Here is a 23,752-nt window from a genome sequence, read left to right as displayed (position 1 = left end):
GAGGACGGATTTTGTTTTGATTTTTAGGCCGGATGGAGCCTTGGCGGAAGAGCGAGAACATGCTGCGTGTGTGTGTAAAAGAGAGAGATGCGCGGCGAGGTTTTGTTTGTTCTCTCGTCGCAGCGCTCGCCGTTTAGTTAGCTTCTCGTCGTTGTTATCATCGTTGTTATCATTTGTTTCGTTCGCTGAAAATGTGCCGTTTGAAAAAGATGATGAAAAATGCCTACACAATACTGAATTATTACAACGCAGCGCAACTTCCTCTCACGGGGCAACAACAAAAATACTACACCCTCCTTATAACTCTGGGTTTCTTCAACAACGTCGCCAACCGTTCGATTTCTTTCCTCTGAGTGAGATCGTTGACGTATTTCAAAGCGGTTTGTTTCAATTTTTTCTCCGTCTCTTTGCTCGTATCGTTGAGCGCACAGCTGAAAATCTCGCCTTGCGGTTGGAATCGAAAGTATTGGTCCTTGTCTGCGTCGAGGACGTGACGGATAGTCGCGTCAACTTGAACGACGTCACAAGTGGCGTTGACGACGTTCGTGACCCAGGAGGCGCCGTAAGTGGCGGGGACGTCGCGGGCGACGGGATATCCAGTGCCGAGCGAGCAGAGGATGAGAGGCCTTTTTGGGTTGAATATCCGTTTGGCTTCAAACACAGCCGCAGCGGCGGGATTGTTGCACGATATGGCGCCGTCGATGAATCGGAGTTGCGTTCGCGAGCTTTCCAGCGGCGAGAGTTTGTTCAAGCCGCCACCGTGCAGTTGGCCTCGTTTGGCTTTGGCTCTGGCTTTTTCCGTGTCGTCGTCGAGGTCCTCGTCGTTTAGTATATCGTCGTTTAGTATATCGTTTGGACCCAAGCTCGAAGAGGATGGAGTTTTGTGGTGTTCCGCTGAAGATGTGGATGTTACGCCAATGGCTTGAGTGGTCGTTGTAGCCGCGGAAGACGTCAAAGGAGAAGGAGAAGAAGAAGAGCCCAGTTTCTCGCTCATCTCTACACTTCCGTATCCGAGTTCTTTTTCACAAATGAGTTCTTCCATGTACCACGGCGCCGCGGTTGTTGCGCGTAACGCCGCGGTCATACCAATTCTGTAATCACCGGCGTAATCTAACTCCGATTTCTTCTTTATTTTTCCTGACGTCGATGTGTCAACGACGGTTGATGGCGAATGGTTCTCGCGGCGATACGATCGGTGCATGTACAACGAACTCGGGTTTCTCGAAACTAACGAGGAAACCAAAACGACTCTAGGTGCAGGCACGGCAGAACGGAACCATCTTTGGTGCGAGCCGACGGAAAACATTTCTTCATCCGGATCGTCACCGAGGACGTTGCGTAATACGTTTTCGAACGATTTTGCTGCCACGTGACCGGGACCTTTCGTCAACAGCGAGACGTACGAATCCGGTTTGAAGACGTCTTTCGCCATTTGCTCGTATAAAGAGTCGAGTTCAGCGACAGTCATGCGCAAGAGGCCTGCTCCTAGAGCTATGATACCACCAGTTGAAGTCCCGACGATTAAATCAAACACTTCTCCAACACACCACGCGCCAGTAGCTTCCAAGATGCGTTTAAGAATAACAACCGTGACGTATCCTCTCATTCCGCCACCATCCATGCACAATACGCGCACTGGCGTTGTTTCCGATTCGTCCAGATCGTAAGCTTCCGCGCGAATGCCTAAATCTTCAGAGCCTAAGGAGTTGACGATACGTTGCGCGACGCGCCATTTGCGAAACTTTCTCGCAGATTGTGGGTCGAACATGGATGCAGATGACGAGGTAGGTGAAAGCGCATCCATCGACGACGTGCGGGAAACCCCTTTGGACGAGAGAGGGTTGTTCCATGGATTATAGCATCGACCGACGAGGACGCCACCTTCCGGTGCAGTCTTCTTACTCAATAAAGCGGCGTTGTCAGAATTCGTCGCATCCCGGTCTTTCAACGCTAACAGAAGCGCGTTGCGTAATCTGCGGGCCACTTGATTCGTGCTCCCGTCTTCGCTCTCAAAAGCAGGGATGTCGATGCGAATCACGCAGTCTTCGCCAAAGAGTTGGTGTCGTCGACGACTTTCAGCTTTTGCACCCTCGTGGTTTCGCGCGAAGACATCGCCGGGAACGACAAAGACTGGAATGTGCAACTCGGAGCTTTCAAAGTTTGGATTTGCGATGAGAGGTTGAATCGTTTCCCGAGCGTCACTCTCACCGGCAATTTTCGGCCAGACGAAAAAGACTGCTTTCGCGCCTGCGTTTTGAAGAAGCCACGTTAAACGCGGCGCTTGTCGCATGATTTCACAAAAAGAGCCCCAATCATTGCGCTTGGCTTTGATGGCAATCACTGAGCCTTTATAGCAAGCGGACATTTTATCCCCTTCTGTGTCGTTCGTTTCGCTCAACAAGTGCTCGCCGGCGACGTCTTGCCAATCGCTTTCGGAATCAGATAAATCTTCGGCGATAGTTGCAGCAGCTTGCTTGGTGGGTGGCGTTGGTATTCTTGGATCGACTTCCCCGTGCCAGCCAGAATCTAACCGAGAGAGCGCTTTTGTTTCGAGAGGTGATAAGGGCGCTGACCCGTTTCCTGTTGCGCTCCTCATCTTGCTAGGTAATTGAATTAAACCATCGAATTTCTTATGCGTCGGCTTTTCGAGCTCGATGACTCGAAGAGACGCCGCATAAATACCTTCGTTATCTGGCATCGCTGGAAACTGTGCTCGCATGCAACTCATTTCGAAGCATTCCGTGCTTTCAGCAAAGCTTGAATTTCGTCTGCGATGCTTCGGCTTCGGGTCCTTCTCCGAAAAATTCTTCCCAGATACAGACGACGAGGACGTCGAGGCCATGATCACTTTACACGTTTTCAAGTCGTTCGCGGCGAGCCATTCGACAACGCGTTCGAGTTTCAGGAGCGGAGTTGTGTCTAAATCAGCACCTAAAAACCCGTTCCATGAGGCTAGAAATGAACGCAAGATTGCCTCGAGCGAGTCGCGACGAATCGCTTCGGCTAGATGCGCACCGTTGTCTCGCAAACAAAACGCCGCGAGCGTTCTGATGCATGTACGTATGTTTTCTTCGTGTGCATTGATTCTTAATTTTCCATCTGCATCAATCTGATGTACAATTCGATCGCTAAGGTACTCAATCGTACCGGCGGCGATGAATTCACGTGCGAGCTTCGCGGAATACTCGCTCTCGCGTTTTCTCGATATTTCTCGCATCCAGTGCTCAATTCGCGCCGAGACTTGACTCGCTGCATCGTTCGACTCGCTCGCTTTGAGCGCATTCCACTGAAAACGACGCATGCGTCGTCGCGCGAAATGAATTAATGTGCTAAGCAACGGCGTCGCCAATATGTTCGAGTGTGAAAACTCGCCGCCGAAACCGAGCTGCGCGGATTGTACCAAGTAATTTGGTTGAATCTTGACAAACTCGGGCTCTCCACTTGCACGAGTGCTTTTCGATGTTTTTCTGTCTTCATCTTCAGCCGCAGCAAAGAGGCACGGCTCTACTGCTTCAACGACCGCGCGAAGCTTTAGCGACTCGAGGCGTTCAATTTCCCTTTGTTCGGGGATAATATCAACCACGCCTAGATCTGATTTCGGTTTCTCTAAAGCTATATTTTTACTATCATCACCGTCTTCTTCTTCCTCGCCATTTAAACCTGCGTCAAGCTCGAGAAGAATCCGGTCGATGTCGTCCTCAACTTCATTCATACCATCTTCATCTGATTGCGCTTTTTCCATTTCTCCGTCGTCGTCTGATTCCTCCGCGTTTTCTGTTGCCCATACGCCGCACACCTCCCACGATTGCATCTTTTTATCATCCGCACTCGATTGGCCGCTCGAGGATGTCGCACTTGTAGATCCCGGACTCGATGTTTTACCCAAAAGTTCCGCGGATTCAGTACCGCTGAAAAATACGTTCTTATCGTTACCTATATTCCCAAGCTTCCTCATCATCGGAAACCACCCGTCTGGACTCGCAAACGCGAATCGAATCTTAATCGACGCTCTTTGATCTTTACCTTTATTGATTGCAGCGTCGATAAAACGAGAGGTGAAAGTATTTGGCTCGTTACTATTCTCACATATCGCCGCCATGCAAATTGCGGACGCGTTTTTCGGATCCCCCCCTATGGCGTCCGAAATAGCCCGCGAAGCGAGCGCGACGTCGCCGCCGAACCGATGGACAAAAATCTCGCGCAACGCATCCGATATTCCGGATTCAGCAGCATTCAATGCCCAAGTACCGCACGTGGTAACAATTACCATTCGCGCACCAAGTATCCGCTGCCCATCTCGAGATTTTGCAAATGCACCATCGGACGGTGAAAATGCCAACTTTAACGCTTCGCAGGCTGCTCTCGACGCGTTCGAATCCGTTCGTTTCGATCCGATCGTATCGAAGGTGACATCGTGTTCTATGGCACCATCCGATAAACGAAACACGAGCACGTTCACTCCGCGTTCTTTTTGCCACGTAGAGGCGAAAGATGTCGAAGCTGTCGACGACCCAACATCTGTGTTTTGACGTTTTGGCACCCAATCTTGTCGTCTATCGAGCTTGGACACCTCGTCTTTACCTGGCGCCGGCGGTTTTTGCAAATCTAAATTTTCCATCTGTTCTTGAATAACTGATCCGGACGTTCCACGCTTTGGTGCGTAATTCGAGTCGCCAACCACGACCTCTCTCGCATCTTTCGTACAACTCGCGGAAACTTCTAACCCGTTTGCGCTTACCCACACTCGACGCGTCGTCACCGCCGGTTCGGAATTCTCGTAGTTATTATTATCCAAATTAAACGCTGCTAATGCGATGGCGTAGCCGGATCGACTCGGTGGAAACGATATCACTTTTTCTCTCTCAATCAACTCCTGCGCATTTATTTCGTACATGATTCGAGACCCTTTCACGACCCAAACGGAATGACCGGCTTTCGCCGCAAACACGAACGCGTCCGAAACGACTTCCGAAAGTTTCTCGTTCTCTCTCAACGCCGGTTGCACGTCTAACGCGAGCTTCCATCCACTACCGTTACTACTATCATTACTACTACCATCCTTCCCATTCTCTCTTCCTTTACTACTGCTACTGCTACTCAACACGCTCTCGTACACCTTCGGTGGAAGCGACTTCGCGTTCCACCGAAACTTCACGTCGTGCGCGCCGCTCCTCACGTACTCCAACGTCGGCGCTATGTGCACTTGCACCTCTTTCTTCGACGCCACGAGTAACGCTTTATGTACCTCTTTTTTCTTCTTCATCGCGTCTCTGTCCTCCGTTTGGTCTGCAGAGGACGTTTCTTTCATCGAACTCGTAGATGTCTCGAAGTAATCCTTAGGGAGTAAACACCGTATCGAATACGTGCCAGAGGATAACTCCTGCGTGTTGAATCGTAACGAAAACGTCGCTTTACTCTCTCGCTCGTCGTCCAAGGACGCGTTCCCGACGTGTTTATATCGCCTCCCGACCGCGGCGGAAAGAGGCATCATCCACGACGACGACGATGAGGAGGATGACGACGATGAGTCGTACGCCATCTCCACGCGAAGGTATCTCGGGAACAACACCTCCCTTCGGTACGTGTTCGTTACTGAACTTCTCGTTGGTCGGGGAAAAGACACGCGCGCGGTGACGCATATCTCGCACCCGATTTCGAACGTGTCCGTGGAAGACGGGGAGAGGATGTCTAAAGTTGCCAGCGGCGCAGGAGGAGGAGGAGGAGGAGGTTGGGACATATCTCTCGTCTTAAGGAGGAGTAAACTCAACAAAGCGCAGGAAAGTTGTGAAGAAGTGAAAGAAGTGAAAGAAGAAGCGAAAAAACAATCAACGTGCGAAGAAATCGTAGGTTCTCTCTCTCTCTTTCTCTCTCGTACTGTTGTTAGTATTAAAATATATGTGTAGTAGCAGTTTCTCGTGATCAGTCTCCGATGAGATCGAACAAATTGTCCAAGTTCTCCAAAAACTGGCCGTCGGTTTGTTGCTGTTGCTGCGTGCGCGGCGACGCCGGGCTGAGTTGCGTTTGCGTTTGCGCGACGACCGAGGAGGTGGTGCCGAGACCACCGATGGGACCACCGATGGAACCGATGCCACCGCCTCCGAAAGCGCCGCCTCCGAAAGCGCCGCCGTAATTGCCGAAAGCGCCGAGACCTCGCGAGGTTTGCGTTTGAGGAGGGGATTGGCCAAAAGCGGAGGCGCCTCCGGTTTGTTGTTGAGAAGAGGAACTGCCCATCAACGGATCCCAGGAGGAGGTTGGTTGCACGCGTTGTTGCTCTTGCTGCAAGTAGGACGGTTGTTGTTGCTGCTGTTGTTGCTGCTGCTGCTGCTGTCCATAACCTGAGGAGGCTTGTTGCTGCTGATAGGAAGGCTGTTGATCAAACATCGATGTCGCGCGCTGTTGCTGTTGCTGTTGTTGGGAAGAACCAAAACCTAAATTGGCGACACCGGAGACAACGCTGGCGACGTTACCACCCAATTGCTGCTGTTGCTGCGGCGGATACGACGACGGCGCGCCGTATTGCTGCGTCTGGCGTTGCTGTTGCTGTTGCTGCTGAAGTGAAGGTCCTTCGTTGTTCCAACGTTGCGACGGAGGTTGCGGCGGTGGTTGCTGAGAAACACTACTATACGCGTTGAGCGCATTCATACCTATTTGCTGCTGCTGTTGAGCAGACACCGTCGAAGATAGATTCATGTAGTTAGACGGTGGCGGCACAGGCTGCTGTTGTAGTTGTTGAATCTGTTGCGGAGGCTGCTGTACTTGCGGAGGTGGCTGTCTCGGAGGCTGCTGCGGTGGCTGCTGCGGAGGCTGTATGTCTGCTCTCGATTGCTGCGCGTCTACAGGAGGTCTTCCAGGAGGCGGTCCGGGAGGTACCGGTGGCGGTGCCATCTTTCGCGTGGGCGAACCAAACGGTGGAGGACCGGGTGGTGGCGGACCAGGAGGCGGTGGTGGCGCGAAGCGGTCCTCGTACGACCCAGATTGTGACGTCGCTGAATACCCTCTGGACGCCGCCGATCTTTGCTGTCCTTTTGGCAACGGCATAGCCGGCGCGGCGGCCCACGATTCCGCGGCGTTACTCTTGCCGCTACTCTTAACCGAGCCAGCTTGTTGAAACCCTGCACCAGCTGGTGCGTCTGCGCCGGCTTCACCGTATCTGCGCTGCTCTTCCAATTGCAAACGTCTTGCCATGGCTTCGTCAGATTCAACCTCTTCCGCGGCAGCCGCAGCCGCAGCCGCTTTCTCTTTCTTCTTCTGCCTTTGCGCGGCTTTCTTGGACAAAGTCGACGAAACAGCAGCATTCGGATTATTCGTCTGCGAAGATACGGAAGCGATTGCGTTTTGACTGGCATCTTTCTTCGCGAGCTTCTCCTTAATCGCGTTCATTTCTGCCATCTCTCTTTCCGCGGCTTCCTCCATCGCTTTCTTCAACGCCTCGCGTCTTTGCTGGGCCTCGTCTATAGCTTTCGCCGCATCATCTTCCGCATTTTTCTTATTCAAAGCTTCCTGTTCCGACTTTTCTTTCTGAGCTTGCTTTTTCTTCGCCTTTTTGCCTTGACCAGGAGCTGAAACGTTTGCTTCTTGAGTATCCTTCTCCTCTTCGGCGTGTTTCTTTGAAGTTTCCCTCGGCGCCGTCCCGGAAGTCGCGTACGCAGATTCTATAGAATAGTCGCCCCATTCCGTGACATCTTTCTCTGATATAATCTCTACGCCCTTCATACTTCCCGCGCCGTCTCGCAAAGACGAAAAAATAGTTTCCGAGAGAACATCCATGGTCGATTTAGATTTCGTATCGCCGTCCTCGCCGTCCTTCTCCGAGGACACGCGGCCGACTCTCGCTTTAAACGAGTATCGCGTTCCAGGAACTAGATCCGACACGGTCACCACCGGGTTACCCCTCACCGCGGCATACACCGTATAATCTCTATCGCCGTGCCTTTTCAAACTCAATTCCCAACATCTATCCGGCGGTAACGTACCTCCCGACTTGTGTCGATACACGTTCAATGTGATGGTATTATCCGATCTCGAAACTAAAGTAGGCCTTTGCAGCTTTTCTAAAGGCGCCGACGCTCTTCTTCTCTCGTTTTCTTTCTTGGCGATTTCCGCGGCGTACTTTGCCGCCTCTTTCCTCATCTTTTCCAAGTGTTCAAACAACTGATCGTCATCTTGATCTTCGTAATCTCGATTGTTTGGGTTATCGTTGTGCGATCTTCTGAACGAGCCGTTGTTGCCTTTATCGCCTCTACGTCCGCCTCGTCCATCGCCTCGACTGCCTCTTGGTCCAAAATCAGGCCCATCCGAGTCGAACCAACGTTTTCCATCGCCGCCGCTATCGCCTCTACGTCCACTGCCTCTCCCTCCAGGATATCTACTCGACCCGCCGCTATTCGCGTTGTTACTCTTACTGCTATTTCGGCTTCCGGACCTCAACTCGTCAAACATACCTTGCGCGCTCTTCGAGCTCATCTTCTTATCCCCCATCGCTTCAGCGCTCGCTTGCATGTGCGCGGCCATTTTGCTCGACCATCCGGGAGGAGGTTTACCGAAAAACTTTCTCAAATCCGCGTAGGCGTACCCGTCCTCGTCGTCCGAATACGAATCCGACCCGTCTCTATCTGAATCGTAATCGTCCGAATGACTCCCGTAATCGTCGTCGTCCGAGTCATCGTCCGAACAATCGTCGTCGTAATCCTCGTCGTCGTCCGAGTCATCGTCCGAGTCCTCGTCCGAATATTCCTCCCCGTCGTCGTTGACTTCTTTGATAATTGGCCCTCCACCACCCGAAGAGGCGTTCGCGTTTCCACCAGAATGCGTAGATCGTCGTTTCCTCGAACTCCTCCCCGACGGCCCGTTGCTTCCTTGCGCGAACCCCCCGCCGAAGAAAAACGACTCGAAAAAGTTTGCCGCGAAATCTCTCATGTCCTCTGGACTCTTAAAAACGCCGTCGAAATCGCCGTTCGGGCCTCCAAAATCGTCCTCGTCCGACTCCGAATCGTCCGAATCGTCCCGTCTCGTCAACGCATCGTACGCTCTCACGACTTGCCTGAACTTTCTCTCGAAATCCTCTCTCGTTGGTTTCCCACTCGCTCCACCGGAGGACTTCTTACCAGTCGCGTTGGACGACGAAGACGTTTGCGTCGAACTCGCCCCGGGATGTTTATCCGGATGAAACTCCAACGCCATCTTTTTGTAAGCGGATCTTACCGCATTCGGGTTGCTCGAAGCTTCTCTCGGGTCTAAGTTTAACACCTGGCACGCCTCTTGGAAAGACATGCTCCCGCCTTTAGAGGAAGACCCCATTATTACCCTCTCTGCGCGCGCGCACTAAACACACGCACTCTCTTTCGAGTAAGCTTTCAAGAAGGAGGAGTAAGTGTGAGGAAACGAATGCTTCTCTCCCGGGGAAAGAGGCAATTATGTGTGAGAGTATTTTGCCTGCTTTTTGCGTGTGTTTTCCTCGTTCAAATAATCAATAACAGAAGAGAGAGAGAGAGAGAGAAAGAGACGACGACGACACCGGAGGATTCTCTTCTGTCTTGTTGTGTTCAATTTTTCAGTTTCAGAATAAAAGTGCTATTCAGATATCTTATGTTAGTACACTTGCGTTTACACTCTGTTACGTTCTATTATTACCATCTCTTGACTAAACCGCTCAACAAGGAGAGAAACTCGAGCGGGTTCCCTTTTTTGTTGGTGCGCGGTTTTGTCGCGTCTCCGTTGTTTCCTCCGACGCGAATATCCGAACTTAAACTGACGCGCCACAGGAGCAAAGCGACGCCGTTGAAACCGAGCGAAACGAACAGGAAAGAGATATCGGGGACGTGGAAAGTCGCCACAGAACGGACAATCACGCCAATTGGGACGCCGAGTAAGATGGTTTTCCCAACCGAGGGTAAGATTTTTCCGAGTTTATCCACGCCGCTCCGTCGGCTGCTGTCGCCGAACGCGCCTTGGGTCCCTAACAAATACGACGCCGCCGCCCAGCCGAGAATAAACGGCGACGCCGTGCCGACGATATCGATCGGGTTCAAACCTTCCCCGTGACTCGCACGGCCAATCGTCGCGAACACAGAAAATGCAGCCACGTCGCCGGCGAAAAGTATAGCTCTTCGTTTCAAAACGTTCGATTGCGACGTTTCGCTCGATTCGTCGTCGATGTTCGCCACGCCTTGGAACCGCGTTTGCTGCAACGGAATCACTTCCACCTCTGGATTTTCTTCTCTCGTTTTTTCCAAGATTTGCTCGGAGATTTTTCCCGAGGTCATCGGTGGTCCGGACCCGAGCGGCGCCGGGGGAGGTTTCGCGTCCGGGTCGCGTCGTTTAAATCTACTTTTGCCACCACCGCTGCTGCTGCTCTCCGCGGCGCAGACGACTTTCGTCCCTCCTTTTTTGGACGACGACGAAGCCGTCGTTGTTATCCATTTTTGGTGAGAAGAAGAAGAAGAAGAAGCGAGGGAGGAGCAGGAGGAGGTCACGCCTCTCACGATCGTCGAACAAGAACAGGGAGACGAGGACGATGACATCGCCGCTCGTCGCAAAGAAAAGCAGACGGAAGACATTATTGCGCGTACTTTTGAGGCCTCTTTAAAGTGAAGATATGTTTTCGTCCCCCGGGAAAAGAGATTTTACCAGCAATATATGCGTTACGTTTATATACTACAATCAATACATCACATCATCCACAGGTCTTTCTCTCTCTCTCTTCTAAAGCTAATCGTCGTGCCCGCGGTATCGATCAAATTATTACACTCTCATCGCATTACGTTTCTTATACTACAATCAATACATGTTCATCCACAGGTCTCTCTTTCTCTCTCTCTTCTCTAAATCTAATCATCGTGCGCGGTATCGATCAAATTACACTCCGCTTTCAACTGCTCGATTTTCAATCCCATGCTCCTTTGAATTTTCTCCTTCCTCCCCGCCTCTCCCTCGCATTTCGTCAACAACTCCTCGTACTTCGCGACGCAATCTCTGGTTAATTCTTTCGCGATTTCCGCGTCGTCGTTGAAATACGTCGTCCCGACGCTCTCCATCGCCGCTTCGATTTCCTCTCTCGCTTCCGCGAACGTCGCGTTTATTTCTTGCTCCAGTTTCATCTGCTCATCTGAACTTATCGAGATGCTTCTTCTTGTGCTTCCTAATCCTAATACTGCGTTGTTGGCTCCCGCGTTCCGCCGAAGGAGACGGGAAACTGTTGTTCGTAACATGATTCTTTTTTTGTGCGTGTTGCAACAAACTGCGGAGGTTTCGTTTTATTTTACTAAGATTTTTTCTCTAAAATACGCGAGTACGACTAAAAATAGACTCGAGACTTTTTTTTCTGTATCTAGTAAAAATACCCCAACAGAGCACGAATACAATGGCCGCAAATGATGATGCCAAACGCGAAGAAGAAGGCAGTCGCAGTGGTCGTGAAGACCACGAAACGACGGGAGGAGCGGTCGTGGTAAAAGCGCGCGTGGCACCGTCCGGCGCGTTTGGTTTGCCGATGTCGTTCGATTTGGTGTGTCGTTCGATTGTGTTCTTGGACGACGCGCTTTGCGCGTTTCCGGTTGGTCACGGCGTCTTGTTGGTGGAGAGCGAACGTGGGAGGCAAGTGGCGTTCGTACCCGGGACGCCCGGGCAGAGGAAAGTGACCGCGATCGCGGCGAAGAAGTGTTTTGGGGGTGGGAGCGCGAGGGAGAGAAGCGAAGACTTTTTGGAGCAGGAGGAAGAGGAGAGAGGAAAAGGCGGTCAACAAAGAAGGGAGGCGGGAGTATCTTCTGCTTCTGCTTCTTCTGCTTCTGCTTCCGGACCGATCACGTTTACTGGCGAAAATGCTTCTTTACTCGCGATTGCAGAGAGTGGAGACGAGGAAATAGGACCGTCGATTGTGTTGTGCGCGATACATCGACAGACGCAAAGGCGCGCGAGGTTGAGAACGTTTTCGTTGAGAGACGCGATCGGGACAGACGGGAAGAAAAGTTCGAGCTCTTCTTCCAGTGCAACAGGAGCTTCGATGAGTGGATGTTTCGGTGAGTATGCGTTCACGGAGGTGTGTTTTTCAACCGATGGAGCTTCGATTGTAGCGAAAGTGCAAAGAGTTTCGGACGAGAACGATTGGACCTTGCGTTCGTGGACTTTCTCGGATCTGACGAAGCGCACCAACGTCAGTAACGACGGTGATATCAATAGTAATCAAGAACTGTCGACGAGCAATCCGTTTCCTGCGTCGTCTGCTTACTCTGATATTTTCTCTGCGGGTAAAAAGTCCTCGTCGGTGTCGAACGTGTCGCACGTGATTGGTTTTCTTCCAGAGCCGCGCATAAGCGTCGGTCAACGCAACCATTCAACGTCACACTCCAATCCGGCGAGTTTTAAATTTCATCCACGCGAGAGAAATACCGTTTCAGCTGTCGCTATGAGCGTGATCAGAATGTATAAGCTCCCTCAAAAGTCAGAGGCTGACTTATATGCCGCATCTTCGGCGTCGGGGAGTCGGGGCGTTATCAAACTCGCCAGCGCAATACCATTCGGGGAAGCCTTTGAAGGAGATGAACCAGTCGATCACGCGTGGTTAGAGAAAGGAAACGGAGAGAGAGTCGTTGTTGCATTTAAAAGTGGACAAGCGTTGATACTAGAACAATCGCAACCGATATTTATTATTCGAAACTGCTTTGCGCAAAATAATAATAGCTACAATATTGGCGCAACGGGTGTATGTGCCATCGGCGCACGAGGTTTTTGTATTTTCGGAACTAACGGAAGCCTTTCCGTGTATAACAGAAATGCCGATCGAAAGATTACCGCAGGTAAAGAGCCATACGGTAAAATCCGAGTTTGGTCTGTTCGTAGGAAAAACCAAGCCTATGAAGATAGTCCGGAAGAAGAAGAAGAAGAGGAAGAAGAAGGTGAGGTAGACGGAGTAGATGAAGACGCGGTCGATGAGAAGAATGTGAAGAATCGCAACTGCAACTCGCGTGATGGTACAGAATTCGATGACGTTTGTGGCAAAGATACTACAGATACTAGTATTTGTCAGTCGCAAGAAGTGCGTTGGATCATTGAAAGGGGAGCGATTGTTTCTGCGGACGTCTCTCCGTGCGGCGAAACTCTTATCGTGTGGATGGACCATCCAACGAACGAGCTTTACACTCTCGCAGTCTCAGATACAGACGCATCGGTTCGGGAAATAACGACCGAGAAGGAAGCTTCCAGCGATTGTGAACAGAGCGCTTTGCAAGGTACCGCGCATAGTGACGTGTTCCAAGTACTTTTGCGGGAAAACTTCAGCGTCACAGCTTCTGAACGCTCGAAACTACCCGGTGCGACAAACTCGACGATATCGTTTTCTTCCACGTTTAATCAAGATGCCAACAGATCGTCATGTGGTGGTAATATGATATCGCACAACGTTGTGCTTCCATCTCCATCCTCGCGTGCAAGTCATTGCGCTTTGAAACCGATACTCGCTACGTGTTCCACTGACGGCGCCGTTCGTATCTGGTCTACTAAAGAGAAGAATAAAATGTTGTTTGGTGGCATTTCTACCGCGTTGACGACCAGTGATGTGCATTCAGAGACGACCGCAAAGTCGTCAGATCGCGGCTCTAGTACGAGCACGTCTACAGAGTCGTCGGCTTTTAGCTGTGCGCTTGAACTTTGTGAGCACTTCCCAGAGACGCCACTTTCAGTAGCATTGCATCCGTCCGGACATATTCTCCTCGTTGGCTTCAACGATAAACTCCGCATGTTCTACATTCACCGCGACACTCTCGAAAAAGCTCGCGAGTTTCCATTGAAGAACGTGCGTGATGTCAGTTTCGCACACGGTGGACACAAGTTTGTGGCCGCGCATGGTAACTGTGCCAAGATTTTCGACACGTATACAGGCGCAAATGTGTCGACGCTTCGGGGACACTCGTCAAAGGTTAGACGGGTAAAATGGACGAGTGACGACGAAAATGTCGTTACTATAGGTGCGGACGGTTGCTGTTATCGCTGGGAGTTACACGGTGTTGATGCTTTATCTGGAGAACACAAGAGAAACGCAGAACACGCGAGAAAGGGGTGTCGATACGACGACGTCGCACTTCTGCCGAAAGAACTCGGGAATGGCGTGTTTTTAGTTGGAAGCGATCGAACAATTAAAGAGCTAGACGGTGAAAAGTTTGGCGCAGGTTCGTGCCGAGAATTTGAAATCTCTTCATCCATGTCAGCGCTCTCTTGTAACGGCGGCGGTGACGGTACAGCCGGAACGACTTTCGACCAGAGCGGAAGTGATGAGGAGCACAGCAGAATGGTCTCGCGACGAAAAGCAACTACTCTAACATCTGCGTGCTTTGTGCATTCATCTCGACTCCTGGTATGTGGTACATCCTGCGGTGCGTTGCGGGTATACACAACTCCGTTGACCGGAGAATTTCGTGAATATCGATGCGCGAGCAATCGGGAAATTACATCCATATGTGCGTCCGATACTGAGAAGAGAGTGTTCGCGTGTGCCTCGGACGGAACAATGTTTGCATTCGAGATTATTATAGAATCTGATTCCGGTGCATTCAATTTCAATAACCCTCTTCCTCGGTTTGATAAAAATAGAAGCGTAAAAGATACGAGCGACGCTGACGCGCCAGACGACGTGCTCATATCGCGCCTCGTCCTACTTGAAAAGGAGAAGAGCATAGCAGATCTCCGTTCAAGAATTCGTGAACTTCGCGCCAGACACGAATACGAGCGTCGAGTGTCCGACCAACGGAATCGAGAAGAAGTTAATCGTCTAGAAACGCAGCGTAAGAACGATCTGGAAAGAGAAATCGCCAAGCGAACGAGGTTGCGAGAAACATTTCTGGAGGAGAGGGCAAAAACTGAAGAGAAAACGCGCAGCGAAGACGAAACGCGCCGAACACGCGAAGAACACAAAGAGAGAGAGTATAGGCGTAAACTCGCGAAAGAGTTTGAGAAGACTGAAAACTTAAAAGTCGTGAAAGATGAGGAAATTGCGAAGTGGGACGAGCAAAATTCAGCATTGGTGCAGGCCCATGAGGCGTACGTCAAAGAATCGGAAGCGAAATTGGAGAAAGAGACGCGACTTTTACAGCATAAAATCGCGCAGCTAGAATTAGAAATTCGCACAGAGAAGGAAATTAGCGAAGAGACGCAGCGCCAAGTTGAAGAAGACGCCGACGAAGAGATTGAAAATTTGAAAAAGGTATTTCAGGAAAACGTGGAGTACGAGCGCCATCGTTCTGCGGAGTTACGAATTGAGCACGCGAAAACACGGAAGCTTCGCGAAAGCGCAACCAGAAACGAAGAATTAATGCGCGAAGAGGCCTCGTTAGCAAAGCGCGAGCGAGATGTGCTCAAAGAAGAGCTGGAAAAGGCGAGACAAACTTTAGTAGAACGCGACGCTGAAATACGTGATTTGAAAGAAGACAATAAAAAATCGACTCGCGAGATGCAAAAGAAGATTGCATCAGAACGGAAGCTCTCCTCTCAACTGACGGAACTTTCCGAGAGACTCGTCAAAGTCGATTCTGAGATTGTACCAAAGTTTGAGCGCACCGTGAACGATTTGAACGAACATTTACAGTTGAAGGATAAAGAAATAGTAAAAGTATTGGCAGAAGTGAAAGCTCTCAAAGGCGAGTTGGAAGAAACAACACGCAAAGGAGAGAGCTTTCGCAAAGAAGCAAAGTTGAAGCGTAGAAACGCGGAAAAATCGCAGCAGTTGATTAAAAGATTCCAGCGCGACTTGTTCCAGGTGGTGGATAGAAAAGCAAACGAGGACTTCAAAGCGTTGAAAGATGCCGTTGTGCAACTGTATTCCCGATACGCTCGCGAAGAAGACATCAAGGAGAACGAAGTACACTTGACGCGCGCGGAAGAAGCAGCTCTTGCGGTCCAAAAACGGAACGATGTATTAGAACAAACTGTTGAGAAGTTACGTAAGCAATTGAGGAAAGAAAGTGAGGCTCGGCGTATCGAAGTATCGAAGGTTTTGAAGGAAAATCTGGAGCTCGTTGATGCCGAACGCAAAAAGGAAAAAAAGACTACGGACGAACAGCAGCAACCATTTTTAGAGCTGAAGAGATATTTACACACCTTAGCCGTGCAATGAGGAATAAATATTTGTGTGCATCTTATCGTACTACACGCTGGCAATACCGGCTATTTGTGATCCTATAACCCAAAACCCATCCAAATCGAAGTATTCATAGTCTACGTTTTCGCTGCCAAACACCTTCTTTATGACTTCGCCTGTCTTCCTGTTCAATCTGCAACCATCCGCAGCTTTGATCTGCATCGGTGTCAATGCCTCCTGCTGACGTCTCAAGCTATCGTTCGTTTGACTCAACACGTGTTCGACGAAGATAAACTTGCCCGTCTTGGGTTTCAACACGCGCTTCACCTCCTTCAACGAAGCCAACTGATCCTCCACCGAACACAAAACAAGCGACACGACCGCCACATCCACAGAACCATCTTCAAACGGCAAATTCTCGCTCACGCCACGCAACGGCTCGTATTTCACCTTATCCGATTTCACCTTTTCAAAATTCTCCAGCGCGTACGGAGTCATGTACTCGTTCGGATCGACGCCGTACACGTCAACGCTCACTCCAAAATTCGTCGTCGAAGCGACCATATCGTAATACTTGGCATTCGGCCAGGTGCCCGCGCCTAATTCAACCACGTCCACCTTCCCTGTTCTGTTCGAAAATGCTCTCGTGAATAATTCTGTCTTTCTCTCTTCGATGACGCTTTCGTATCCAGCCATCGTTGTCACTGCGTAAAAAGAGTTATAGAGTTAGTTGGAAAGAGTTCGTTAGGGAGTTCGCAAAGAAAGAAGAAAAACACAAACACTCACTCGCTTTGGCAAACACTTTGTCCGTCCGCTGATTCCTGTGATCGAGCACATAGTTCACGTCCTCGACGGTTTCATCGTTCAAGTCTAAGAGTTTTGGAAACGCTCGCGCGGCCTCCGAAAAGGAAGCGGCAAAACAGAAAGCGCAGCCAGAACACGCGACGAAAGCGCGTCTGCTCGAATCTTTCTTCGTTTCCAATCCTCTTTTTCTTCTTTCATTTTTGTCCTCATCATCGGTCCTAGATGCATCAGCATCAGCACGCGAGGATGATACCACGCGACGACGACAACCGTTGCTGTTTGCTCGAGATGTGGTGGTAACGCGACGACCGGTGTTGTGATGCGCTGAAGACGCGCAGAGAGATGTCATTTTTATAGGGGATTTTTAGGGGATTTTCTTCACTTCATTTTAGACTGACGCTTTATATATACACATCAAATATGGTCGCCGATCGCGAAATTGGAGCATCGACGCACACGAAAAAGTCCTCGAGAGTATCATCTCGGAATAAACGAGCGTTTGGCGGATTTGTCGTCGCCGCGCTCGCATCCATGACCGGGTACTTTTTAGCGACCAAATGGAAGGAGTTTACGACGAGTTTTTCTGACGATGATGCAGCGGGGAACAGACGACAAATATTACTCGTGGGAGACTCGCTGACGCAACGAGGCTACGATTCAAAGAAAGGATGGGTGTCTAAACTCGCGTCTTCGTACGTCAGACGCGCGGATGTTATAAACAGAGGGTACTCCGGGTACAACACGAGATGGGTTTTGGATTTGATGAAAAGGAAACCGAAATTGTTTGTGAAAAAACCAACGCTGGTGGTTGTGTTTCTCGGCGCGAACGACGCCGCGGTGAATCACAAGCGCGAATACGCGGTTCCGCTCGAAGAATACGTGAAGAATATGCGGGAGATATTGAATTTGTATAAGAACGTGCCGAGAATTGTCATCACGCCACCACCGATTATTGAAAAGGACCGGGTGCAACACGCGATGGAGACGACGGCGTTCGATACGCCGGATCGACTTTATCAACACACTGAGAAATACGCGGTTGCGGCGGAAAAAGTGGCGAGAGAAATGGGGGTAGGTGTGGCAGACGCGTTCGATACGTTTGAAAAGTTAGGCGGTGGGGATTTGAGCGCGTATTTTTCGGACGGGTTGCATTTTAGCGAAAAAGGCGAGGAGGTTGTGTACGCGTTAATCGTAGAAACCATAAAGCACACGTATCCGTGGATCGCCTCGGAAAAGTTATCCTTAGACGCGCCGTTGCACGGAGAGTTAGCCGAAAGAAATATGTAATAGCTATGTCATACTATGTAGTAGCGTGAATTGTTCTCTAGTATTCTGAATCTATTTTTCAGTATTATTAACTTATATCTAATGTTTCTAATGTTTCTATCGTCGCATTTGAGTAAACGCAGGGGAGGAAGTTTGTCCGGGAGGTTTTTGTTGCTGACTGCCAAAACCAGAAGCTTGTCCGAAAGCAGAAGCTTGCCCGAAACCAGAAGCCTGTCCGAATCCGGTATTTTGTTGTTGTCCAAATCCAGCACCTTGTTGTTGCCCGAATCCAGTGCTTTGTTGTTGTAGTTGCCCGAATCCAGTGCTTTGTTGTTGTTGTCCGAAACCGGTACCTTGTTGTTGTCCAAAACCAGCAGAAGGTTGTCCAAAACCGCTCGTTTGCCCGAAACTCCCAGAACTTTGTGGTTGTTGCTGCTGCTGATTGCCAAAACTAGACGCTTGCCCGAAAGCACCGCCTTGCTGTTGCGCTTGTTGCGCAAACGGACTAGAAGACGCTTGTTGCGCGGCTTGCGCAAAACCACCTCCACCACCACTTTGACTCGCCAGCGCGCCAAAACCACCTCCGCCGGAAGCCGCCGCGGCGGCACCAAATCCAGTCGGTTTATTTGCAAAAGCAGCGAAACCAGACGTCGGAGCAGGCGTCGACGGGGCAGTAGCGGCGGCAACAGTAGTCGCTGCCGCTTGGCCGAAAGTACTCTGCGGTGTTGAAGAGCCGAACGCAGGCGTACCACCTCCAATCTTTGCCGCTTGGCCGAACGATGGAGTTCCCGTCAATGCTGCCGCGCCTCCACTCGTTGAAGGTTGACCAAAAGAAGATGTTGAAGTGGGCGTGCCAAAAGCTGCGCTTCCGCCTCCACCAATCGTTGCGGCTTGGCCAAAACCAGGCGTGCCAGTGAGCGCGGCTGCACCACCACCACCACCGCTAGATCCAAAACCAGTGCTCGTAGCAACGGCTCCTGTAGACGCAGGCGGATTCACACTACCAAACGATGAAAAAGTACCCGTACCCGGTACACCAGCCACCGAAGCGGCGGGCTTTCCGAACGCAGGTGCCACCGTTGGTGCACCGGCCACGGTAGTAGTAGACGTAGGCACCGCAGACTTACCAAAAATTCCACCTACTGCAGACGTTGATGTCGTCGAACCTAAACCTCCGAAACTGCCAAAGCTCGACGCGACGTCTGTCACCGGAGCTTCAGCAGCTTCCTTTTCCTTAGCAAGCACCAACGGAGGTGCCAATTTCGGGGTTTCTGGAGGCGCTGAAAATAGAGCGGACGTTTCACCCTCTTCTTTCCTCTTTGCTGGCGCCGCCGTCGCGAGCGATCCAAAGCTGAACACAGTCTTCTCAGAGCTCGCACTCGCCGCGGCGCGTTGTAACGGTGGCGGTGAAGACTGAATGTCCTCTTCCTTCTCTCCTTCCTTACTATCATCCAGTTTTAACTCTTCGACAGATCCGAATGCTTTGGATTTCGGGACGCTCGTTGCAATTGAAGAAGTTCCAAAGCCGAGCGGTTTCACCGCCGGCGCCGGCGCCAAGGATGCCAGCGTTACAGGAGCAGAAGCAACGGGAGGAGCAGGAAAAGTAGTAGTATCATCAGCACTTTCTTCCTTCTTCTCCTCTTCTTCTCCTTCTTTCTTCTTCTCGGGTTGGTTTTTAGCGATGCCGAAACTAAAGGCCGGCTTACTGTCGCCACCACTACTCGTCGACAATGGCGCAAAGCTGAATGCAGGTTTTGGCTTCTCCTCCTCTTCAATGGCTTCTTGAATTTTCGCTCGGTCTGCTTTATTTTTAGCCATGAAGTCTGCGCTCCATAAGTTCACCACTGGTTTCGCTGGAGTCACAGAGGATGCGGTGCTAGATGCCGTCGCTGCTTCAGGAGCAGCTGGGGCCGACGACGCCGAAAGACTCGGGAACAAAGGTTTCTTCGACGCTGCCTCTTCCTCGTTCGTCATTTTTTTGGGTGCCAAGGAAGGTGCAGTCAACGACGGTGGCGGAGGAACTTCCATTTTCTTCGGCGCTTCTTTCGGTTTCGACGGTGCCGCTGCAACAGGTGCTGAGAACGCCGGGAAGAGTGGTGCCTTAGCCGGCGCCGCCGCCCCTGGCGGTGGAGGAACCTCCACTTTCTTCGCGGCAGAAACAGGAGCAAAAGCAGAAGCAGATACTACAGGCGGCGCAGAAACTGTTCTCTCGATGCGCTTCGGAGGCATTCGCGGTTCTATGCGGCGAAGCGGTTGCTTCAAAACGTCTCGCTTCATTTCAGAGACTACGACTCGAGGTTGCTTGACGAGCGTTTTGATCGCGCGATCCATAGCTTCCTTGTGCGAAGTCGTCGGCACGTCCACTCCGAGATTATCGTCACCTCTACCTCTCGAGGCCGTTCCAGGCGTGCTAAACATCACATCAGACGATAACGCCGCTAAGCGTTGCTTACCGGGAGTTTCAATCGCATTCACTTCAACTCTCCCATCCTTCCCGACGCGCACGTCAGCGTCGTACCCAAACTCGCGGAGATCCGCAATAGTTGTTTCCAAACGTTCATTCTGATCTTCGATGACTTCTTTCTGCGTTTCGATTGCTGCCTTCAACGCTCTCGTGGTTTCTTGCGAGCGACTCTGATTCATCGTCAAGACTGAATTTGAACTGCTGCTCCCGGCTGCCTTCTTGATGCGATCGAGCCGCTTCTTCTCGCGTTCGGCGAGATTTGTACGCACTTCGAAATCAGCCGCTCCTTGCGCGATGACATCCATTTCTCGCCGCAGCTGAGCTTTCAACTTTCGCAAACCTGTTGGGAGTTCCATATCTAAATCGACGATTTCAGTCAAATCTTCGTCGTCGGGATTTTGATTTTGGTTCTTCTCCAGATTTTCTTGTGCAGCCTCGATGAGACTTTCGAGTTCACATCGCATGGTTTCGTTCTGGCGGTCGCGCGACCAAAGTTCACCAATGGCTTCGTTTTGTAGCCTCGCGACGCGTTTCGTCTCCTGGATTTCATCTCGAGCTGAATCTCTGGCTTGCGTAGAAATATCAAAGTGTTTTTTTGAAAATTTCGCGCTCGCAGCGAATGCAGAATTTTCATTTTGAATCGCATCGCACGCGTCGTTACAGTCCGATAACATAGCGTCGCACTCAAGTTTCGCGTTTTCGAAATCATTCGCAATAAGTTTGAGAGCATTTGCAATATCTTTTGACGTACTCACACCTGAAGCGGCTGAGGTCTTTGGAACACCTTCCAACTTTTTACCCCAAGAAGGTAATGGCGAAGCCTTCGGGTCCATCGGCGCTAACGCCTTCGAATCGTCGGCGATTTTTGTTACATCTATAGACCGCATCACTGGAACTGGTGAAGCAGTACTCGCCTCTCCGCTACTTGTTGCAGAAATTTTCTGCTTTGGCGTAGTTTCGATTTCGTGCTCCTTCAAAAACAGTTGTTTTAACTTTTCGCGCGCCGCAGCTACGTCTGAGATTTTACCAAGCGAGAGTTGCTCCAAGAGTTTCGTAGGATCATCCGCGAGCGCTTCGAACGAGGTAGGAGCGGACGGAGAAGAAGGAACTGCGGACGTAGGTGTTGTTCTTGATGGCGGCGCTGCTCTAGGTGGCGTCGGATCTGGTACTGGAGTTGGCGGCGGGACGTTGTCTCTTTCTTTTTCTTTTTCTTCGTTTTCCTTTTTCAAGTCTGCCGCCGGCGTCGAAGGAACGCCAAAACTAAACGCAGGTTTCTCCCCTGTCGCGGGTGGACCAAAGCTAAATGCAGGTTTATCCCCCGTTGCGGGTGGAACAAAGCTAAACGCCGATTTCGGTTTCTCCTCCTCTTCGATAGCTTCTTGAACTTTCGCCTGATGTGCTTTGTTTTTCGCCAAGAAATCCGCACCCCACAAATTTTTAACCGGCGCTGGAGCTTCTACTTTTTCTTCATCTTCTTTTTTTTGCGGTGCCGCCAACGTTTGTATTTTTACCGGCTCTTCTCTGGGAGTCTTTTCAATCCTATACCCGGGCGGATCTGTCAAACACGCCAATCGAAAGCATGCGATGCGTCCATCCGACGTGGAAAGGATAACTGTCGGTCCTAGGGGTAAGTCACCAGCACCGCCGTCGGATGGGTTCAACATGGCCCCGCACGAGGCGCCGTAATCCACCGCGACGCCAGAAACAAAATTATTCTCGTCGTCGAAAGCTAAAGGGATCGTGCAAAAGCACCTATCGTCGTCGATTTCTAAAACGCGACACGGTTCTGATGCGGACGTGGACACGAGAAGCACTTGGTTATCCCACGCGCGCGCGTGCGCACACAAAGCGACATCCCAACCATTAATTGGGACGACGTGCAAAGGATTCCCAGTCGCCGCGTCCTGCGTGGGATCGATATCGAACCCTCCGCCTAATTTGCTCGCCGTCCACTGGCCGTCCTTCTTCCTCAACGCAAGCAATCTGCACTCATCTTCTCCGTTTAATATAGAAACTAAAACCAAATCGTCGCTGTTTTCGTTTGGAAACGCAATCGATTCGATTCGCTTTACGTCGTTCAAATTCACAACGTCTTCCCCGACGAATACCGAGCCCTTTGCGTTTGCGTACGCCAACGCGTTCGTCTTTGGATGACACGCCGCGCACTCAACGCCTCCACCTGCCACCTCTTCCGTCCCGTTCCGAATCAACGTTCCACCTTCAGTGACAACAACATAGCTCATACCATCCTCTTTCTCCTCCCAAACGAACTGTTTTACCTTTTTCGTCTTCGTAAAAGTACCTTCCTCTCGTCTCTTCAGCGCGCCTTTACCGACGACGTCGTAAAACTCCAAGACGTCATCGTCTCCATCGCTGACAACGACCGCGACGACATCTTCGCTCCTCGGTTTCACGCTCACTATTTTCACGTTTCCTTTTACGACACCTTTAGTATTCTCATTCTTCTTCTCGTCCGACGTCGAGGATGAAAAAAGTATCGCTTCGCTCTCTTTCCTCCCTTTCAGTCCCATCACTTCCTTCCCAACCTCGTCCACATCAAACGCTCTTAACTTATTCTCATCGTCCACGTGTACAATCGTTCCGTATCTCACGGATACGCTCGTTTGTCTTTCGTTGCCTCTCGCGAAGCTTTCCTCTTCTTCTCTGAATCTGTGCACGGACACCGCGCCGCAGTTGGAAAACACGAACGGGCCGACGACGGATTCATTTTCTTCCGTTTGTTTCATCTCTTCTTTTTTTCTTCTCTGATTCTTCTTCTTCTTCTTCTTCTTCTTCGCTTTAAATATATTAAAAACAAATCGAACGCTTCTCTCTCTCTCTCTCTCTCTCTTCTTTAGGTCGTCTGTTCAAGAAAACGGAAGCGCGTCTGTTCGAGAAAAGAGAAAGGCAACAAAAAAGGAACTACTCTCGCAATAATAGAAAGCTTTCTATATACGATGATTCTTTGAAAGAAGAAGAAGAAGAAGGAGTGTACTCCTCTCGAGTGTAAAATGAAGAAAACGAGGATTAGCTCCAGAGAGAAAAGAAAACCAACGAACCCAAAAAAATCGCGCCTCGAAAAAAAAAATATTTGATACCCTAAACAAAGAACAGAGGCGACACCAAGAGATGAAGTTTTTTTTAGGGGAAACGCA

General features: G+C 50.6%; 7 protein-coding genes across 7 annotated transcripts; 2 read left to right on the top strand and 5 right to left on the bottom strand.

The window, feature by feature from the left end:
* Positions 1-286: 286 nt before the first annotated feature.
* Bathy03g02630 (predicted protein) lies at positions 287-5,737 on the bottom strand (the record flags this gene model as incomplete). Its single annotated transcript, XM_007513955.1, has 1 exon — positions 287-5,737. The coding sequence occupies one exon, from the start codon at positions 5,735-5,737 to the stop codon at positions 287-289; it is 5,451 nt and encodes a 1,816-aa protein (XP_007514017.1).
* A 182-nt stretch (positions 5,738-5,919) lies between these two features.
* Positions 5,920-9,297, bottom strand: Bathy03g02620 (predicted protein; the record flags this gene model as incomplete). Its single annotated transcript, XM_007514093.1, has 1 exon — positions 5,920-9,297. One exon carries the CDS (start codon positions 9,295-9,297, stop codon positions 5,920-5,922), a length of 3,378 nt encoding a protein of 1,125 aa, XP_007514155.1.
* Positions 9,298-9,626: 329 nt separating this feature from the next.
* Positions 9,627-10,556, bottom strand: Bathy03g02610 (predicted protein; the record flags this gene model as incomplete). Its single annotated transcript, XM_007513845.1, has 1 exon — positions 9,627-10,556. One exon carries the CDS (start codon positions 10,554-10,556, stop codon positions 9,627-9,629), a length of 930 nt encoding a protein of 309 aa, XP_007513907.1.
* An 803-nt stretch (positions 10,557-11,359) lies between these two features.
* Bathy03g02600 (conserved unknown protein putative) lies at positions 11,360-16,067 on the top strand (the record flags this gene model as incomplete). Its single annotated transcript, XM_007514351.1, has 2 exons — positions 11,360-16,000; positions 16,062-16,067. 2 exons carry the CDS (start codon positions 11,360-11,362, stop codon positions 16,065-16,067), a joined length of 4,647 nt encoding a protein of 1,548 aa, XP_007514413.1.
* A 62-nt stretch (positions 16,068-16,129) lies between these two features.
* Positions 16,130-16,759, bottom strand: Bathy03g02590 (methyltransferase type 11; the record flags this gene model as incomplete). The annotated part of the gene is made up of 1 exon (XM_007513914.1): positions 16,130-16,759. The coding sequence occupies one exon, from the start codon at positions 16,757-16,759 to the stop codon at positions 16,130-16,132; it is 630 nt and encodes a 209-aa protein (XP_007513976.1).
* A 528-nt stretch (positions 16,760-17,287) lies between these two features.
* On the top strand, positions 17,288-18,154 carry Bathy03g02580 (predicted protein; the record flags this gene model as incomplete). Its single annotated transcript, XM_007514251.1, has 1 exon — positions 17,288-18,154. One exon carries the CDS (start codon positions 17,288-17,290, stop codon positions 18,152-18,154), a length of 867 nt encoding a protein of 288 aa, XP_007514313.1.
* A 96-nt stretch (positions 18,155-18,250) lies between these two features.
* Bathy03g02570 (predicted protein) lies at positions 18,251-23,344 on the bottom strand (the record flags this gene model as incomplete). Its single annotated transcript, XM_007514095.1, has 1 exon — positions 18,251-23,344. One exon carries the CDS (start codon positions 23,342-23,344, stop codon positions 18,251-18,253), a length of 5,094 nt encoding a protein of 1,697 aa, XP_007514157.1.
* Positions 23,345-23,752: the final 408 nt, after the last annotated feature.

The sequence above is a fragment of the Bathycoccus prasinos genome (genome assembly GCF_002220235.1).
Source record: "Bathycoccus prasinos genomic : Chromosome_3".
In the NCBI taxonomy this organism is placed as follows: Eukaryota; Viridiplantae; Chlorophyta; class Mamiellophyceae; order Mamiellales; family Bathycoccaceae; genus Bathycoccus; species Bathycoccus prasinos.
This window is presented reverse-complemented; position numbering and strand designations above follow the sequence as displayed.